This window comes from Ranitomeya variabilis, chromosome 2, assembly GCF_051348905.1.
Source record: "Ranitomeya variabilis isolate aRanVar5 chromosome 2, aRanVar5.hap1, whole genome shotgun sequence".
NCBI classification, from domain to species: Eukaryota; Metazoa; Chordata; class Amphibia; order Anura; family Dendrobatidae; genus Ranitomeya; species Ranitomeya variabilis.
Genome location: NC_135233.1, coordinates 358,282,061 through 358,301,976, shown reverse-complemented (window position 1 = coordinate 358,301,976; position 19,916 = coordinate 358,282,061). Strand labels below are relative to the sequence as shown.

The following is a 19,916-nucleotide window of genomic DNA, read 5'->3' as shown; positions in this document are numbered from 1 at the left end:
GGACAAATCTACTAAACTAGAAATGTCAGTCAAGAAGGAGCGATGGATTCCCAGCAACAAGGAACTGAATAGCCTGGGTAGCTGTGGGCTCCTAAAGACACATATTGAGCATACCCATTTTAGGCTATGTGCCCACAATCCGGATATAGCAAAGTTTTGGAAGTAGCACATTTTAGCTGCATCCAAAATGTTGCATTCTAATCACGCAGGTAAATCCGCATGTGTTCATTGAACAATGAGGATTTATCGCATATAATGAGCACAGTGGGCATCAGGTTTCTATAAATCCCATCCACTGTGCTTGTAACCAATAACTCAGCAGTTTGGACACATCGCAGGTGAGCTGCCTCCAAACTGCTGCTATTCTGGATTGTGGGCACATACCCTTAACTTTTCAAGCAATCTTCAGCTGTTATTTGGTTGTAATTGCAAAATAGATATAATTTGAATATAATTCTAGATTGAAAAATATTTCCATTGTTCCATTTTTGTTAACTTCAGAGAAGATCCACAATGAAATTGACAGTGTAATAGGGAAAGACCGCTGTCCATCAATAGAAGACAAAAGTAAAATGCCATATACAGAAGCCGTAATCCATGAGATCCAGAGATTTGCTGATATTGTTCCTGGAGGAGTTCCACATGCTGTCAGCAAGGACACAACCTTCAGAGGATTTCACATTCCAAAGGTAGAGTACGCTGATCCTCTCAATCTTTGATCATATTTGCCAGCCTTTGGTGGTTGGTATCCGCAAGATGGGTAGCTTAGTGGTATGAGAAGAGAGCCTTCACAAATTTTCAAACATGGTCACTCTCTCTTTTAGGGATCTTGGTCCTCCCTGCACAAACTCCACCCAATCGTCTTTCCAAGTCCAGTCTCAACCTTTCAGAAACATAAGAACCTTCTCAGGGCCAGAAATATTTCTTAACTGTAGTACAGGAGGTCTCACCTTTTTTTCTGGAGCTTCCTAAGCATACAATCTTCTCAGTCTATGAATCAAATGCAGTATGTAGGAATCGAGTACATCGGACAGGATTGGATCCCTTTGTCTCTAGTGGCGGCCATACCTACAATGGAGGAAATAAGTATTTGATCTCTTGCTGATTTAGTAAGTTTGCCCACTGACAAAGACATGAACACTCTATACTTTTAAGGATAGGCTATTTTTAACATTGAGAGATAGAATATCAAAAGTAAAATCCAGAAAATCACGTTGTATAAATTATATTAATTTATTTGCATTTTGCAGTGAGAAATAAGTATTTGATCCCCTACCAACCATTAAAGATCTGGCTCCTACAGAGCAGTTAGATGCTCCAAATCAACTCGAGACCTGCATTAAAGACAGCCGTCTTACATAGTCACCTTTATAAAAGGCTCCTGTCCACAGACTCAATCAGTCAGACTCTAACCTCCACAACATGGTTATGACCAAAGAGCTTTGTAAGGATGTCAGGGACAAGATCATAGACCTGCACAAAGCTAGAAATGGCTATAAAACCATAAATAAGATGCTGGGTGAGAAGGAAACAACTGTTGGTGCAATAGTAAGAAAATGGAACAAATACAAAATGACTGTCAATCGACATCGATATGGGGCACCATGCAGAATCACACCTCTTGGAGTATCCTTGATCATAAGGAAGGTGAGAGATCAGCCTAAAGCTACACAGGGGGAGCTTGCTAATCATCTCAAGGCAGCTGGGACCACAGTCACCAAAAAAAAAACATTTGTAACACATTACGCCTTAAAGGTTTAAAATCCTGCAGTGCTTGCAAGGTCACCCTGCTCAAGAAGGCACATATGCAGGCCCATCTGAAGTTTGTCAATGAACACCTGTATAATTCTGTGAATGATTGGGCGAAGGTGCTGTGGTCAGATGAGACTGAAAATTGAGGTCTTTGGCATTAACTCAACTTGCTGTGTTTGGAGGAAGAGAAATGCTGCCTATGACCCAAAGAACACCATCCCCACTGTCAAGCATGGAGGTAAAAACATTATGTTTTGGAGCTTTTCTCTGCTAAGGGCACAGGACTACTTCACTGCATCAATGGGAAAATGGATAGAGCCATGTACCGTAAAGTCCTGAGTGACATCCTCCTTCCCTTCGCCAGGACTTTAAAAATGGTTTCAGCAAGACAATCACTCAAAACATACAGCCAAGGCAGCAAAGGACTGGCTCAAAAAGAAGCACAATAAGGCCATAGAGTGGCTATAGAAAACTTATGGAGGGAGCTGAAGCTTGGAGTTGCCAAGCAAAAGCCTCAAAATTTTAAAGATTTAGAAATGATCTGCATAGAGGAGTGGACCAAAATTCCTATTTACATGTGTGCAAACCTCATCATCCACTACAAAAAACGTCTGACTGCTGAGCTTGCCAACAAGGGTTTTGCCACCAAATATTAAGTCTTATTTGCCAGAGGGATCAAATGCTTATTTCTCACTTCAAAATGCAAATACATTTATATAACTTAAACAATGTGATTTTTCTGGATTTTATTTTTTATATTCTATCTTTTAATGTTAAAATTAACCTATCCTTAACCCCTTCGCGCCATCCGCCGTACCAGTACGGCGCTGCCGGCACTGCATTTGTGCCAGCCGCAGTACTAGTACGGCGGACCAATCACCGCGGTCTCGCGCTGAGCGCCGTGGTGATCGGGTGCGGGTGTCAGCTGTATATGAGAGCTGAAACCCCGCAGCAATGCCCACGATCGGCGCTATCGCCGATCGCGGGCATTTAACCCCTCTGATGCCGCTGTCAGTAGTGACAGCTGCATAGAGGTGGATCGCGCAGGGACGGGGGCTCCCTGCGCTCTCCCACCGGAGCAACGCGATGAGATCGCACTGGTCCGGTGACCTGGAAGGAGTCCCTGGATCCAAGATGGCCGCTGGACTCCTTCCGGGTCATTTACTGACCTGGCTTGCCGGCGCCTGCTGAGAGTTCCTAATAGCAGGCGCCGGCAAGCCTCTGGAACGTGCCTGTCACATTGTTGATCTGACAGAGTGCTAAATGCCAGAAACCGGCAGCCCAGCAAGGAAATAAAGTAATGCTATAAAGTGCAAACGTGCTATAAACAATAGCCGGGAGCTGCAGTGCACACAGAATAAGTAAAATCAGTTAATTACCCATGTGGGATGATGTAGAGGTCTCGTCTGGCACCCAGTCACATACCCCAACGCGCGTTTCGCGTTTGAACGTTGCCGCTTCCTCAGGGGGCGTGGCCTAATTGCGATCCCAGTCCCATATACATAGTGGTCACATCCGATCATGTGACCGAGTAACAACTGTGACAATGCGCATGCGTGAGCCGCAAATTCAACTCCGTGCATCCCAAGCCTCACTCCCATCACGTCGGCGCCGGTCACGTGAGCGGGCGGGCGCCACGCCCCCAACACATGACACGGGACCGCGCTACAGGAAGAGGACAGGAGATAACACAGGATGGATTATGCGGTGTGTGAACAGGTGACTGTATAACAAAGTGATGGAATAAATAGTGAAAGGATCATATTGCATTAAAAACCATACTCCTTTATATATATAGAAACACATGCGTGAATGATAATAATTAGTGATAGATTCCCTGAACTTCAGTCTCTAAGATCCATGAGAGATATCAGGACTAAAACCCAACATAATGCAAGGTATAAGGATCAGAAGAAGACTGAACAGGGAAAATTAATAATGTGCGATACAAAGAGGTGTTAAAATAAATGGTAATAGCAAAAGATAACGAGATTAACAAGAATAAAATATCCAAACGGCGTAAATGGTCAGGCCAACCATAGAGGGCATACAACATGAAAAAGAGAGCACATCCACAGATAGGTAATGTAGAGCAATTAGCCATAAAACGTATGTATAAAGTCCTCAGTCGGTTATATCTACAATGGCCATCTTTCCAATTTATAATGTCCACTCTAAATTCTGTATAGTACTCAGATGTTAAATCTTGTGGATCTTCAGTTCCATTACAGCCACAAATTGGTATCCACGGCTGGTAAATATCACATAAACGCCGTCAAGAAATAATCACACACTAAAATATGAGACAAAAACACACAATTAAAAACTGATGAGACATGATGAGGACAGCAGGAAATGCCAAAGACAAAGGAAAAAAGCCCATAATATGCTACATCTCTTAAAGATAAGAGGAAAATCCATGTGCCTCGTTAAGGCCTGTGGGTGTCATAGTGCCCAATGTGGAAATCCAGCGACACTCTCTTTGTGCCAAGATGCGCTTGGTATTTCCCCCTCTAATGCCACATTTCACAAGATCGATACCCCGTACCATAAAGGATTTCGGGTTACATCCATGGGACTGCAAAAAGTGACGTGGTATTGTTTTAAGTTGTGTTATATCTGTCTCATTTGCCGCTGCCAGTATGTCCCGTACGTGTTCCCGAGTACGGGTACCAAGACGGCGGGAAGTTAGACCAATATAAATCTTAGGACAGCTACAAGTAGCATAATATACCACATGCGTGGTGTTACAATTTATGTGGTAATTGATGGAAAAGATTTTTTGGCCATCAGCAGATTCAAAAGTGGCAGTACGACAGATATTCACACAAGAGATACAGTCCCCACATTGATAGCAGCCATGAGGAGGTCCACCAGATCCAAAATTATATGTACGTATTTTGGGGACATAGTGACTTGACACCAATAAGTCCCTAAGATTTTTACTGCGTCTTGCGGTCATTAGAGGATACTTGGTCAGACATTTAGACAATACCGGGTCACTATGGAGAATGCTCCAATTTTTCTGGAGACAGTCCCTCATAGTGGACCACTCACCATTAAAGGTAGAGATAAATCTTACCGCATTTTGCTGTTCAAAGGTTTTCAATTTGTTTTTACCAGTGTATAGCAATTCATCACGTGGTGCATATTTAGCTCTTAGATATCCTTTCTTAATGCTTCTATTACTATATCCCCTGGCCTGGAACCTGACTTTCAAGTCAGCTGCCTGTGCCTCAAATTTAGTGGTGGAGGAACAGATCCGCTTCATCCTGAGGTGTTGGCCAACTGGGATGGCCCTAACTGTACTATACGGATGGCTTGATTCTGCATGTAACAGGGAGTTGACCGACGTGGACTTCCTAAAAACATCGGTCTGCAAATACCTGTCACCATCAACCTCAATCTTGATGTCCAGGAAGTCCACCTCGGTCCTACTCACCTGGTACGTCAATTTGATGTTATACGTATTTTCATTGAGCTGATCCATGAACTCATGTAAAGCCACATCAGATCCTTGCCATATAATGAACAGATCGTCAATGTAGCGCAGCCAGCACTGCACATGGTCCGCGGCCCGCGGCCCTCCCCCGCCAAAGATCTCCCTCTCCCAATATCCTAGGAAGAGATTGGCGAAAGAGGGCGCACAAGCCGCGCCCATGGCAGTGCCGCGCTGCTGTAAATAGAAAACATCCTTAAAAACAAAAAAATTCTTTGTCAGGATAAATGTCAAGAGTTCCATGATCAGCTCACAAATGGCCCCATCCCAGTTGCTGGTACCCAGGAAGAAGCGGACCGCCTCCAAACCATCGTCATGGCCAATGCAGGTATATAGGGACTGTATGTCTGCAGTCACAAGATACATATCCTCCTCCAATTGTATCCCATTGATCCGACACAGGACGTTCGACGTGTCTCTGGCATACGAGGGGAGCGACTCAACCAATGGTTTTAAATAGTAATCCACAAATTTACATATGGGGTCGCTCAACCCCCCTATGCCAGAAACTATCGGACGGCCCGGTGGGTCAATGGGATTTTTATGAATCTTAGGGATAAAATAGAGTGTTGGAACCCTGGGGAATTTTGTCAATAGGCCGTCCAACACATGTTTGGGAATAATACCTCTATCATAGGCATCAACCAAAATCCCCTCCAGTTGGTGAGAAAAGGCCTCAGTGGGGTTATACTCCAGTTTCTTATATGTCTCCTTGTCCCTAAGATGTTTGAATGCCTCTTTCTCATAGAGAACATTGGTCCAGATCACCACGTTTCCCCCCTTGTCCGCCGGTTTGATAACTACATCATCATATTTTCTTAATTGTTCCAAGGCCAGTCTTTGCCTAGATGTTAAATTGTCATGTTTACGCCTTGTTGAAATTCTTTGAAAGTCCTGCAGGACCATCTTGGTAAAAATCTCCACTGCTGGACACGCAGACAAGGGAGGAAACCTGGTAGATCTAGGCCGACAATCACTCGGGAAAGTACTTACCACTCCTGAGGTCTGTTCTTCCAAGAGGTCCTCCAATGCCATGAGCGCCTCCCTCTCCACATCATCATCACCCACAGACAGGTGACCATCCCTCTCAAATAATTTTCTAAAGATCAATTTCCTTGAGAACAAGTATAAGTCCTTGGTAGCTGTAAAGAGATTAAATTTATTAGTAGGGGAAAAAGTCAAACCCCTCTGTAGCACATCCAATTGATCTTTAGACAATGTATAATGAGAAAGGTTAATCACCTCAAGACCTTTGTTACTTTTTTTATTCTGTTGAGTGGCTTGGGTATTTTTGCGTTTAGCCCCACCTCTCTCACGATTAAGGCCAGAATTACGTAGGTCATAAAATCTTGGTTGATTTTTATTTGACTCTTCACTTGAAGCAATGGATACCGTGGAGGCAGATCTGGCACGGGAGGACCCCCTCGAACGATGACCCCTTCTATTCCATCTATAGATCATATTGGACTGTTGGTCACCCAGGTCACGTTGAAACTTGCGTGATTTATTTTCACATATGTTTTTTTCCCACTTACTGAATTCACTCTCCAGTTCAGTATTAAATTGAGTTAGAGCATCAGTGGACAGATCTTGCTTAAGTTTACTCTGAAGTTCCTCAATTTTTTTGTCCAATATGTCCAGATTAGATTGATTATTGTGGGCTAACAATTCCATAAAGCCTCTAGAACAGGTAGTGGCTAATTCCTCCCATTTTTCTCGAAAATTAGCATCCTCTACTTCGAATGAGGGGAATACCTGCACCCTTAATCCCCGTGGTATGAGTTGCTTTTCCAAATATTTATTTAAAAATGCCCGATTCCACCAAATACGTAGGCGTTTGTTAAGATGGTCTTTCAATTGTCTAAAAATTTCCTGCTTATCACCACCATTACCCATCAGAGATGCACCAGGATCGTCACAGAACACATCATTAAGTTGTATCAGCCACGTCTGTTCACGGGCTTTGTAATCCATGTGGGAGCTGATTTTAGATGCTGTAAAAATATACAGAGATGAGCATACATATAAAGGAACATCAGCCGTATGTTGCTTAACCAAAAAATAGCGACTCAACCATAGATATAAAACTAATTGGAGAACCATGAGTCAAAAAAGGGTTGCCAAACGTATTTAAATCAAATAGTACAAACTTTATTAAAGGTACAATCAGATAATGAATAAAATATTACCACTTATAATAAAGTGACACAGTGACTACATCCGTGGATACAATGGTGAGCTGAGAACACCAGTACGAGACCTAAAAAGTCCTAAGGTATATACATATATAAGGTTCGTATATTTTCACAGTCATGTGTGCTAACAGCTAAATGCCAGAAACCGGCAGCCCAGCAAGGAAATAAAGTAATGCTATAAAGTGCAAACGTGCTATAAACAATAGCCGGGAGCTGCAGTGCACACAGAATAAGTAAAATCAGTTAATTACCCATGTGGGATGATGTAGAGGTCTTGTCCGGCACCCAGTCACATACCCCAACGCGCGTTTCGCGTTTGAACGTTGCCGCTTCCTCAGGGGGCGTGGCCTAATTGCGATCCCAGTCCCATATACATAGTGGTCACATCCGATCATGTGACCGAGTAACAACTGTGACAATGGCACATGGTTAGGGTTAGGGTTGGGGTTAGGGCTAGGGTTAGGGCTGGGGTTAAGGTTGGGGTTAGGATTTCAGTTAGAATTGGGGGTTTCCACTGTTTAGGCACATCAGAGTCTCTCCAAACGCAACATGGCGTCCGATCTCAATTCCAGCCAATTCTGCTTTGAAAAACTAAAACAGTGCTCCTTCCCTTCCGAGTTCTCCTGTGCACCCAAACAGTGGTCCCCCCCAACACATGGGGTATCAGCGTTCTCAGGACAAGTTGGACAACAACTTTTGGGGTCCAATTTGTTCTGTTACCCTTGGGAAAATAAAAACGTGGGGGCTAAAATATCATTTTCGTGGAAAAAAAAAAAATTTTTATTTTCATGGCTCTGCGTTATAAACTGTAGTGAAACACTTGTTGATTCAAAGTTCTCACAACACATCTAGATAAGTTCCGTGGGGGTCTAGTTTCCAATATGGGGTCACTTGTAGGGGGTTTCTACTGTTTAGGTACATCAGGGGCTCTGCAAATGCAACATGACACCTGCAGACCAATCCATCTAAGTCTGCATTTCAAACGGCACTCCTTCCCTTCCGAGCTCTGCCGTGCGCCCAAACAGTGGTTCTCCCCCCACGTATGGAATATCAGCATACTCAGGACAAATTGGACAATAACTTTTGTGGTCCAATTTCTCCTGTTACCCTTGGGAAAAAAAAAATTGCGGGCTGAAACATCATTTTGTGGAAAGAAAAAAATGATTTTTTTAATTTTCACAGCGCTACATTCTAAGCTTTAGTGAAACAATTGGGGGCTAAAAGTGCTCACCACACATCTAGATAAGTTCCTTAGGGGGTCTTCTTTCCAAAATGGGGTCCATTGTGGGGGGTTTCCACTGTTTAGGCATGTCAGGGGTAGGGTTGAGTGAAACGGATTCTTCATTTTCATAAGTCGCCGACTTTTGGCAAAGTCGGCGTCTCATGAAACCGAGCCGATCCCTGTGTGGGGTCGGCCATGCGGTACGCGACTTTCACGCCAAAGTTGCGTTTCAATGACGCTAAAAGCGCCATTTATCAGCCAATGAAGGTGGACGCAGAGTGTGGGCAGCGTGATGACATAGATCTCAGTCCCCACCATCTTAGAGAAGGGCATTGCAGTGATTGGCTTGCTTTCTGCGGCGTCACAGGGGCTATAAAGGGGCGTTCCCGCCGACCACCATCTTACTGCTGCTGATCTGAGCGTAGGGAGAGGTTGCTGCAGCTTCTTCGGAAGCAGGGATAGTTTTAGGCAGGGTACATAAAGCCACAAACCGCTTGTGCTGTAGCGATTTCCACTGTCCAATACCACCTTTTGTTTGCAGGACAGTGGAAGCTACATTTTTTTTTCCTCAGCGCTGTAGCTCATTGCTTTGTGTGTACGCCGCTGTGTAAACCAACTGCTTTTTTCAAAGCACAAATCCTGTTTTTCCTTCCTTTCTGCACAGCTATCTTGTGTGTTTGTCCACACTTTTGTGTGCAGCAGTCCTTTTTACAGCTGCCTGCCATACTTTTCTGAGATAACTGCAGGGAGATAAATATTGGCAAGTCTGCCTCCGTTCCATTGCTGTGTGTGGCATCTCTCTCTCATTGTGTGGCACCGAAAACACTGTGTAATACTTGGCCTTTTTTTTTTTTTTTTTCTAAATTCTCCCTTTTCCAAAAAAAAAATTAGTAGGAGATAAATATTGTCAAGTCTGCCTCCGTGCCATTGCTGTGTGTGGCATCTCTCTCTCATTGTGTGCCACTGAAAACACTGTGTAATAGTTGGCCTTTTTTTTTTTTTTGGGGTACATTCTCCCTTTTAAAAAAAAAAAAAAGATATTGGGAGATAAATATTGGCAAGTCTGCCTCCGTGCCATTGCTGTGTGTGGCATCTCTCTCTCATTGTGTGCCACTGAAAACACTGTGTAATACTTGGCCATTTTTTTTGGGGGGGGTACATTCTCCCTTTTCAAAAAAAAAAAAATTATTGGGAGATAAATATTGGCAAGTCTGCCTCCGTTCCATTGCTGTGTGTGGCATCTCTCTCTCATTGTGTGGCACCGAAAACACTGTGTAATACTTGGCCTTTTTTTTTTTTTCTAAATTCTCCCTTTTCCCAAAAAAAAATTAGTGGGAGATAAATATTGTCAAGTCTGCCTCCGTGCCATTGCTGTGTGTGGCATCTCTCTCTCATTGTGTGCCACTGAAAACACTGTGTAATAGTTGGCCATTTTTTTTTTTTTGGGGTACATTCTCCCTTTTCAAAAAAAAAAAAAGATATTGGGAGATAAATATTGGCAAGTCTGCCTCCGTGCCATTGCTGTGTGTGGCATCTCTCTCTCATTGTGTGCCACTGAAAACACTGTGTAATACTTGGCCATTTTTTTTTGGGGGGGTACATTCTCCCTTTTCAACAAAAAAAAAATTATTGGGAGATAAATATTGGCAAGTCTGCCTCCGTGCCATTGCTGTGTGTGGCATCTCTCTCTCATTGTGTGGCACCGAAAACACTGTGTAATACTTGGCCTTTTTTTTTTTTCTAAATTCTCCCTTTTCCCCAAAAAAAATTAGTGGGAGATAAATATTGTCAAGTCTGCCTCCGTGCCATTGCTGTGTGTGGCATCTCTCTCTCATTGTGTGCCACTGAAAACACTGTGTAATACTTGGCCTTTTTTTGGGGGGGTACATTCTCCCTTTTCCCCAAAAAAAATGAGTGGGAGATAAATATTGTCAAGTCTGCCTCCGTGCCATTGCTGTGTGTGGCATCTCCCTCTCATTGTGTGCCACTGAAAACACTGTGTAATACTTGCCCATTTTTTTTGGGGGGGGTACATTCTCCCTTTTCCCCAAAAAAAATTAGTGGGAGATAAATATTGGCAAGTCTGCCTCCGTGCCATTGCTGTGTGTGGCATCTCTCTCTCATTGTGTGCCACTGAAAACACTGTGTAATAGTTGGCCATTTTTTTGGGGAGGGGTACATTCTCCCTTTTCAAAAAAAAATAAAAATATTGGGAGATAAATATTGGCAAGTCTGCCTCTGTGCCATTGCTGTGTGTGGCATCTCTCTCTCAATGTGTGCCACTGAAAACACTGTGTAATACTTGGCCATTTTTTTTTTTGGGGGGGTACATTCTCCCTTTTCCAAAAAAAAAATTAGTGGGAGATAAATATTGTCAAGTCTGCCTCCGTGCCATTGCTGTGTGTGGCATCTCTCTCTCATTGTGTGCCACTGAAAACACTGTGTAATAGTTGGCCATTTTTTTGGGGAGGGGTACATTCTCCCTTTTCAAAAAAAAATAAAAATATTGGGAGATAAATATTGGCAAGTCTGCCTCTGTGCCATTGCTGTGTGTGGCATCTCTCTCTCAATGTGTGCCACTGAAAACACTGTGTAATACTTGGCCATTTTTTTTTTTTGGGGGGTACATTCTCCCTTTTCCAAAAAAAAAATTAGTGGGAGATAAATATTGTCAAGTCTGCCTCCGTGCCATTGCTGTGTGTGGCATCTCTCTCTCATTGTGTGCCACTGAAAACACTGTGTAATACTGGGCCTTTTTTTTTTTTTTTTTTTAGGGTTAATTCTCCCAGAAAAAAAAAAATAGTGGGAGATTAAGATTGGCATTTCTGCTTGAGTGCTGGGCCTGTGTGTGCCATCTGTCTCAAATTATTGGGCCACAGAAAACCTAGTGTGTAACATTGGGCCTGATTTTCCTTTCAGTGTCAGGCACCTATAAAGGTATATGTAAATCCTACAGAAGTTTGAGTTCACCTTATAAGTTGTTTTACAGTAACAAATAGTGTTACTTTGGTTACGTTTTGCAAGCAATGAGGAAGTCTAGTGGAAGAGGTCGTGGCCGTGGGCAGTCATTGTCAGCTGGTAATGATGGTAGTGGTGGTGGAGCATCAGGTGGTCGTGGTAAAAGCAGTACAGCACCTAAGTCTCGATTTGTTGAGCCAGGTTCGTTGTCTGGCTACACAAGGCCTCGAACGCTCTCTTTTCTGGGAGTAGGAAAACCACTTTTGAAGCCGGAGCAGCAGGAACAAGTATTGGCTTTCATTGCTGACTCTGCCTCTAGCTCTTTCGCCTCCTCCTCGGAAAGTGCCAAGTGTCAGAGCAGTGCATCGTCAGTGGATGCTCCCGGTCAGGGACAAGTCGCTTCCTTGTCTTCTTCACCCAGAACAAGAGAGAAGGATGCGTCAGGAGACACAACGGGTTACTCCATGGAGCTCTTTACACATACCGTTCCTGGGTTAGACAGTGAAACAGTTAACAGGCCATGTCCATTAGAAGTTGAATCGGACATGGAGTGCACAGATGCACAGCCACAGCCAGATTACTATGCTGTTCCTTTGACTCAGACCAGAACATTGCCCTCGCAGTGTACTGAGGCAGAATCAAACCCAGCAGAGACTATGGTGCCCCGTCACGGGCGCTATACCACCGGCTTACACGGTGACACAGACGAAATCGCACACGACATAGAAGAGGAGGTCATAGATGACCCAGTTGTGGACCCCGATTGGCAGCCATTGGGGGAACAGGGTGCAGGCGGCAGTAGTTCTGAAGCGGAGGAGGAGGAGCCGCAGCAGGCATCAACATCACAACAGGTTCCATCTACCAGGCCCGTATCTGGCCAAAAACGCGTGGCAAAACCAAAACCAGTTGGAGGACAGCGTGGCCATCCGGTTAAAGAAGCTCAGTCTGCAATGCCTGAAAAGGTATCCGATAGTAGAAAGAGTGTAGTCTGGCATTTTTTTAAACAACATCCAAATGATCAGCGCAAAGTCATCTGTCAAAAATGGTCAACAACCTTAAGCAGAGGTCAGAATCTTAAAAGTCTAAATACAAGTTGCATGCATAGACATTTATCCACCATGCATTTGCAAGCCTGGACTAACTACCAAACGTCCCTAAAGGTTGCAGCACCCTCGGCCAATGAAGCTAGTCAGCAACGCTACATCCCTTCCCTCCCTGTAAGCCGACCATTTCCCACACCACCTGCAGTATCTGTGCAGCTTTCGTCGCCAGGCCAAAGCAGTCAGGGAATCACCAGGTTAGTAGTAGGAAACACTGCATGTAGGGCACCGGCAAGAATACCATCTCCAACCCTCTCTCAGTCACCCATGTCCACCGGCACCACCGCTAGTTCCACGATCTCCCGCTCTCCAGTCCAGCTCACCCTACATGAGACTCTTGTTAGGAAAAGGAAGTACTCATCCTCGCATCCGCGTACACAGGGTTTGAATGCCCACATTGCTAGACTAATCTCATTAGAGATGATGCCCTACCGGTTAGTTGAAAGCGAAGCTTTCAAAGCGCTGATGGACTACGCTGTACCACGCTACGAACTACCCAGTCGGCACTTCTTTTCTAGAAAAGCCATCCCAGCCCTCCAACAGCATGTTAAAGACCGCATCGTCCATGCACTCAGGCAGTCTGTGACTACAAAGGTGCACCTGACAACAGATGCCTGGACCAGTAGGCATGGCCAGGGACATTACGTGTCCATCACGGCACACTGGGTGAATGTGGTGGATGCAGGGTCCACAGGGGACAGCAATATTGGGACAGTTTTGCCTAGTCCACGGTCAAGGAAAGAGTTGGCTGTAGGCGTTCGCCCCCCCTCCTCCTCTTCCTCCTCCTCATGCAGAAGCGAGAGCTCGTCCACACACCGCAGTCGCACATCCACTCCATCCGCAGCTGCCACTGTTGCACACCAGGTGTGCCATTATGGGACAGCTAGTGGCAAGCGTCAGCAGGCTGTATTGGCAATGAAGTGTTTGGGCGACAACAGACACACCGCGGAAGTTCTGTCCGAGTTCTTGCAGAATGAAACTCAGTCATGGCTGGGCACTGTACATCTTGAGGCAGGCAAGGTTGTGAGTGATAACGGAAGGAAATTCATGGCTGCCATAGCCCTTTCCCAACTGAAACACATTCCTTGCCTGGCTCACACCTTAAACCTGGTGGTGCAGTGCTTCCTGAAAAGTTACCCGGGGTTACCCGACCTGCTCCTCAAAGTGCGCAGACTTTGCTCGCATATCCGCCGTTCGCCCGTACACTCCAGCCGTATGCAGAACTATCAGCGGTCTTTGAACCTTCCCCAGCATCGCCTAATCATCGACATTTCAACAAGTTGGAACTCCACACTGCACATGCTTCAGAGACTGTGCGAACAGAGGCGTGCTGTTATGTTTTTGTGGGAGGATACACATACACGGGCAGGCAGTTGGATGGCAGACATGGAGTTGTCAGGTGTGCAGTGGTCGAAGCTACAAGACCTGTGTCAAGTCCTTCAGTGTTTTGAGGAATGCACACGGCTGGTTAGTGCAGACAACGCCATAATAAGCATGAGCATCCCCCTAATGCGTCTGCTGATGCAAAGTTTGACGCACATAAAGGAGCAGGCGTCTGCAGCTGAGGAAGAGGAAAGCCTTGATGACAGTCAGCCATTGTCTGGTCAGGGCCGTGTAGAGGACGCGGTAGCGGGCGAAGAGGAGGAGGAGGACGAGGAGGATGATGGGGATGAGTACTTTTTTAATGAGGAAGCTTCTCCTGGGCCAACAGAAATTAGTGACGTTGCAAGGCCGGGTTCTGTTTTTTTAAGGGAGACAAGTGACGTAGATTTGCCTGTAACTGCCCCTCAAACCAGCACAACCGCAGATTTGCCAACAGGAACTTTGGCCCACATGGCGGATTATGCCTTACGTATCCTCAAAAAGGACCCACGCATTACTAAAATGATGAGCGATGACGATTACTGGTTGGCCTGCATCCTTGACCCTCGCTATAAAGGCAAATTGCAAAATATTATGCCACATGAAAACCTCGAACAAATCTTAGCAACCAAACAAACTACTCATGTAGACCGTTTGATTCAGGCATTCCCAGCACACAGCGCCGGTGATGGTTCTCACACAAGCTGCAGGGGGCTACATGGCAGAGGTGTTAGAGGTGCACAGATCAGAAGTGGCGTTGGACAGAGGGGTTTTCTGACCAGGTTGTGGAGTGATTTCGCAATGACCGCACACAGGACAGGTACTGCAGCATCTATTCAAAGTGACAGGAGACAACATTTGTCCAGTATGGTTACTAACTATTTTTCAGCCCTTATCGATGTTCTCCCTCAACCGTCATTCCCATTTGATTACTGGGCATCAAAATTAGACACCTGGCCTGAATTGGCAGAATATGCGTTGCAGGAGCTTGCTTGCCCAGCAGCTATTCTGCTATCAGAAAGAGTATTCAGTGCTGCTGGTTCAATATTAACCGAAAAAAGGACTCGTCTGGCTACCCAAAATGTGGATGATCTCACCTTCATTAAAATGAACCACTCCTGGATTTCGAATGATTTTGCCCCACCTTTCCCGGCTGACACCTAGCTTTCCTATAAAAAGGTGTTGCTTGTGGACTGGTCTTACTGAGTGTTCAAATCTCTTAATTTGCATACGACATGTTTACACATCCCCCAATGGGAAAACTCCCCCCACGGGGCCGTTGTCTCACTCTCGACACTTGGCGCAAGCACCCGTTAGTTACAGTACTGTTTGTCAGAAGAGGTGGGTGTGCTCGCTTTTGGTCGACAGCACTGCCACTGGGTCCCTCATAGTACAATGTAGTGTCTCTGGCGGTGGTGGTGCGCACCCAACGTCAGACACACCGTTGTAACATGAGGGGCCCTGGGGCGGTACCGCCGGCCACAAGAGAGTCCCCCCCCAGCTCAAACTGTGCTCTACCACGTGCAAAATTATCTCGCAAAGCTCCAACAATGTTTAGTCTATGCGCTGACATCATTCAATGCTTGGCACTGACAAACAATAACAATTTCTTGACATCTATGATGCTAGTTAAAGTAGTCTGGGTCAGTGTCCTATATTGACACCAGTACATACTAATTTACTGCCAAATTACTGTGTCATAAACTCTGCAGATGAGCCCACCCCTGTACCTAAGCATGCCACCCTTTTTTTATTTATAGTTGTTTTGCGAGACATTAACATCTATTTATTTTTTGGGAGTACTAACTGTGTCACACACTTCTTGCAATACTCCTCCACTGACCAGTGACCACAATGCTGCCTGGAGTGCCTGCCTGTGTATCCATGTAACCGATTTCAAACTGCCATGACTGCCTACTGTTTGTTATTTTAGGCCTTTGTGAGCCTGTCTGCGGCCGCTACTTGCAATACTCCTCCACCGACCACAATGCTGCCTGGAGTGCCTGCCTGTGTATCCATGTAACCGATTTCAAACTGCCATGACTGCCTACTGTTTGTTATTTTAGGCCTTTGTGAGCCTGTCTGCGGCCCCTACTTGCAATACTCCTCCACTGACCACAATGCTGCCTGGAGTGCCTGCCTGTGTATCCATGTAACCGATTTCAAACTGCCATGACTGCCTACTGTTTGTTATTTTAGGCCTTTGTGAGCCTGTCTGCGGCCCCCACTTGCAATACTCCTCCACTGACCACAATGCTGCCTGCCTGCCTGTGTATCCATGTAACCGATTTCAAACTGCCATGACTGCCTACTGTTTGTTATTTTAGGCCTTTGTGAGCCTGACTGCGGCCCCTACTTGCAATACTCCTCCACTGACCACAATGCTGCCTGCCTGTGTATCCATGTAACCGATTTCAAACTGCCATGACTGCCTACTGTTTGTTATTTTAGGCCTTTGTGAGCCTGTCTGCGGCCCCTACTTGCAATACTCCTCCACTGACCACAATGCTGCCTGCCTGCCTGTGTATCCATGTAACCGATTTCAAACTGCCATGACTGCCTACTGTTTGTTATTTTAGGCCTTTGTGAGCCTGTCTGCGGCCCCTACTTGCAATACTCCTCCACTGACCACAATGCTGCCTGCCTGCCTGTGTATCCATGTAACCGATTTCAAACTGCCATGACTGCCTACTGTTTGTTATTTTAGGCCTTTGTGAGCCTGTCTGCGGCCCCTACTTGCAATACTCCTCCACTGACCACAATGCTGCCTGCCTGTGTATCCATGTAACCGATTTCAAACTGCCATGACTGCCTACTGTTTGTTATTTTAGGTCTTTGTGAGCCTGTCTGCGGCCCCTACTTGCAATACTCCTCCACTGACCACAATGCTGCCTGTGTATCCATGTAACCGATTTCAAACTGCCATGACTGCCTACTGTTTGTTATTTTAGGCCTTTGTTAGCCTGTCTGCGGCCCCTACTTGCAATACTCCTCCACTGACCACAATGCTGCCTGTGTATCCATGTAACCGATTTCAAACTGCCATGACTGCCTACTGTTTGTTATTTTAGGCCTTTGTGAGCCTGTCTGCGGCCCCTACTTGCAATACTCCTCCACTGACCACACCAATGCTGCCCGTGTACCCCTGGAACCTATTTAAAAGTTCATAGAGCCTAGTTATATATTTTATTTACTATTAATAAGGCCATGATGGACTACGCTGTACCACGCTACAAGCTAACCAGTCGACACTTCTTTTGCGAGAAAAGCCATCCCAACCCTCCACCAGCATGTAAAAGACCGCATTGTCCATGCACTCTGGCAATCTGTGAGTACAAAGGTGCACCTGACAACAGACGCATGGACCTGTAGGCATGGCCATGGAAGATTACGTGTCCATTACGGCGCAATGGGTTAATGTGTTGGATGCATGGTCCACAGGGGACAGCCTACTAAGTCTGTCTGCAGTCCCTAATTCAAATTGTCCTCCACTGTCTAAATCGGAGCTTCCACCTTCTGGCTTTCAGTCAAAAGCAGGAAGACTCAAAGATCAATCCAAAGACTGAAAGGGCCAAGCAAAGGAGCTGTGTCTTCTGGAGAAACCTCATAGCATAGTAAAAAGTATTTTTGGGGCATTTTCAATTTGGACTAAATTTGATTTGGACTGAATCGATTCTGCCCAAGACAAATTTCAGCAGATTCGTTCATCTCTACTTCATAGGAACAACTTAACAGACCTCACTTTTAACAATTCCATTTTTTCTAGATATGCATATTCATACATTCTCTTTCAGGGAAGCTTGGTGCTCCCAGTTCTGACTTCTGTTCTGAAAGACCCCAAACATTTCAAGAACCCAGAGGAGTTTGATCCCGGACGCTTTCTTAATGAGAAAGGCTGCGTTAAGAAGAGTGATGCCTTTATGCCATTCTCTACAGGTAAGATGTTATTACTTGATTGTGCTTTGTTAATACTGAATTTAAGCTTCAGTATGTGAAAATATTTTTATATGGTTGGTTGACAGACTGGTATTAGGAAGATCAGAAATATTACTTGATATGATTTAGGAATCAATTGTTTGTGTGTTTTTAAACCCACTGAATACATTTACATTTATCACATAAAACAGTGTAACACATGACTCAAAGGTTTTTTTGGACTGAGAAATTTTCTGCATCTCAGAAAAGGTCTGAGCTATTGTCTATGGTAGGAAGGTGCTAACCTGGCATGTCATGACTCATAACCAGGATTATCAATTTGATTTTGAACTATTTCTGAACAGTTTATCAATAAATCAAGGACAGGCAATATTTTTTACAGACACATTGTAAAACCATGGCAAATCATTAAGATTATCTAATATAAATTACAGGCAGTACATTGAGACTTTTGACATTATTGCAAAGTTATAAACTTAAAAGTGTTTTCCAGGAATGATCATTTTTATCCAAAAGCTCATTCTGGATGAAAATAATAAACTGAGCATTATTTATTTACTTGCTCCATTACTTTACTTGCTGCAGCGTCCGCACTTCACTGCTGCCTTCAATGATTGCTTAGAGGCTGCACCGCTGACTCCACAATGGTGACTTCACAAATGGCAGTAAATGTCCGAGCTACAGCCAATTATTCAGCTCGGAGTTTTTGCTGATTTAGATGGCATGAGCACCAGAGCTTATTGTTTGGCTGCTGTAATCGTAACATCACACCTGGAGCCTGTGGACTATCACTGGAGGCAGTGGTGAAGACCGGCGCTGGAAAGCAGTAAGTATTTAGTTCTCCAATTAGGGAAGTGAAAATTACATACTGACCCTTCAAATCATTCTTCAAACTGTATTATGCTAAAAAGAAAACAGGACGCCTGCCCATCCATCCTCTGTTGATTTACAAAAAGGCAATTAAAAATGTTTTTTCTAAATCAAACAACGCCTTTAACTTGACTACTTATGGTGTTTGCTCTTTCTGTTTTCTCAGGCAAACTTATGTGTTTGGGAGAAGGCCTGGCTCGCATGGAGCTCTTCCTCTTTCTAACCACCATACTGCAGAAGTTCACCCTGGAGCCCACTGTAGACAGAAAGAATCTGAGCATAAGACCGCTGCCCAACACCAATGCTTCAAGACCTCAGTCCTACCAGATGAATGTTGTCCCTCGTTTCTGAGCTGAAGATGAACTTATTGACTAAAGGAACCTTATAAGTTCTAGAAATTAGAAAATAAGAAAGCTGCTCTAATATAAAAAAAAAATTGAAATAAATACAAAGATTGTGTGCAAAAAATTATACATTTTTTAATTCTATTTTTAATATCTGTTATGCCTGTACGAGTGTACAAAATATCATATAACTCTCAAGAACTGTAATCATTTTACGCTAAAATAAAGATTAAGCTTGTATGACAAATGTTTTATTTTATGCAAAGGAGTCACAACTTTGGCTAAGTTCACATCTACACTGGAGGCTTTGTTTGTAGCTCGGCTATTTTGACCGGTAAAATAGAACAAAAATGACAAAGGCTCAATTGAGCACATCATAGTCAACTGAGTCTGTCTGGTGCTGCTATTGTCCATCATGTAGCTGCCATTAATTTCTGTTCCTACGATGGAGTGAAACAATAGGTTAAACAGGATAAATATGAATGAAGCTTTATTTTGCTTGTTGCATGTGCATTATTTTGGTGAAAGTTCAGTCTTTAGGTATCTAATATTTCCCATGCGAATTGTGGATTATTGGATCGTGCATATGAGCAGCAACTCACACATTATCCAAAGTGGATGGGATAAAGAAATATCAGGCAGATATCTTTTACCATTTCAAAATTCTTTCCTTCTTAA

The 19,916-nt window shown here is 44.4% G+C and overlaps 1 protein-coding gene across 2 annotated transcripts in view; it reads left to right on the top strand.

The window, feature by feature from the left end:
- LOC143805904 (cytochrome P450 2C8-like) overlaps positions 1-19,916 on the top strand; it is a 294,471-nt gene that overhangs the window by 137,855 nt on the left and 136,700 nt on the right. The window contains exons 7-9 of one of the 2 annotated variants that reach the window (XM_077285655.1): positions 502-689; positions 17,883-18,024; positions 19,061-19,503. The exons of the other annotated variant lie outside the window; for it this stretch is intronic. Coding sequence (XP_077141770.1) covers positions 502-689; positions 17,883-18,024; positions 19,061-19,245 — 515 coding nt within the window. The 3' untranslated portion in view covers positions 19,246-19,503. Of the gene's footprint in view, positions 1-501; positions 690-17,882; positions 18,025-19,060; positions 19,504-19,916 lie in introns of those variants that run through there. 2 annotated transcript variants of the gene reach the window in all.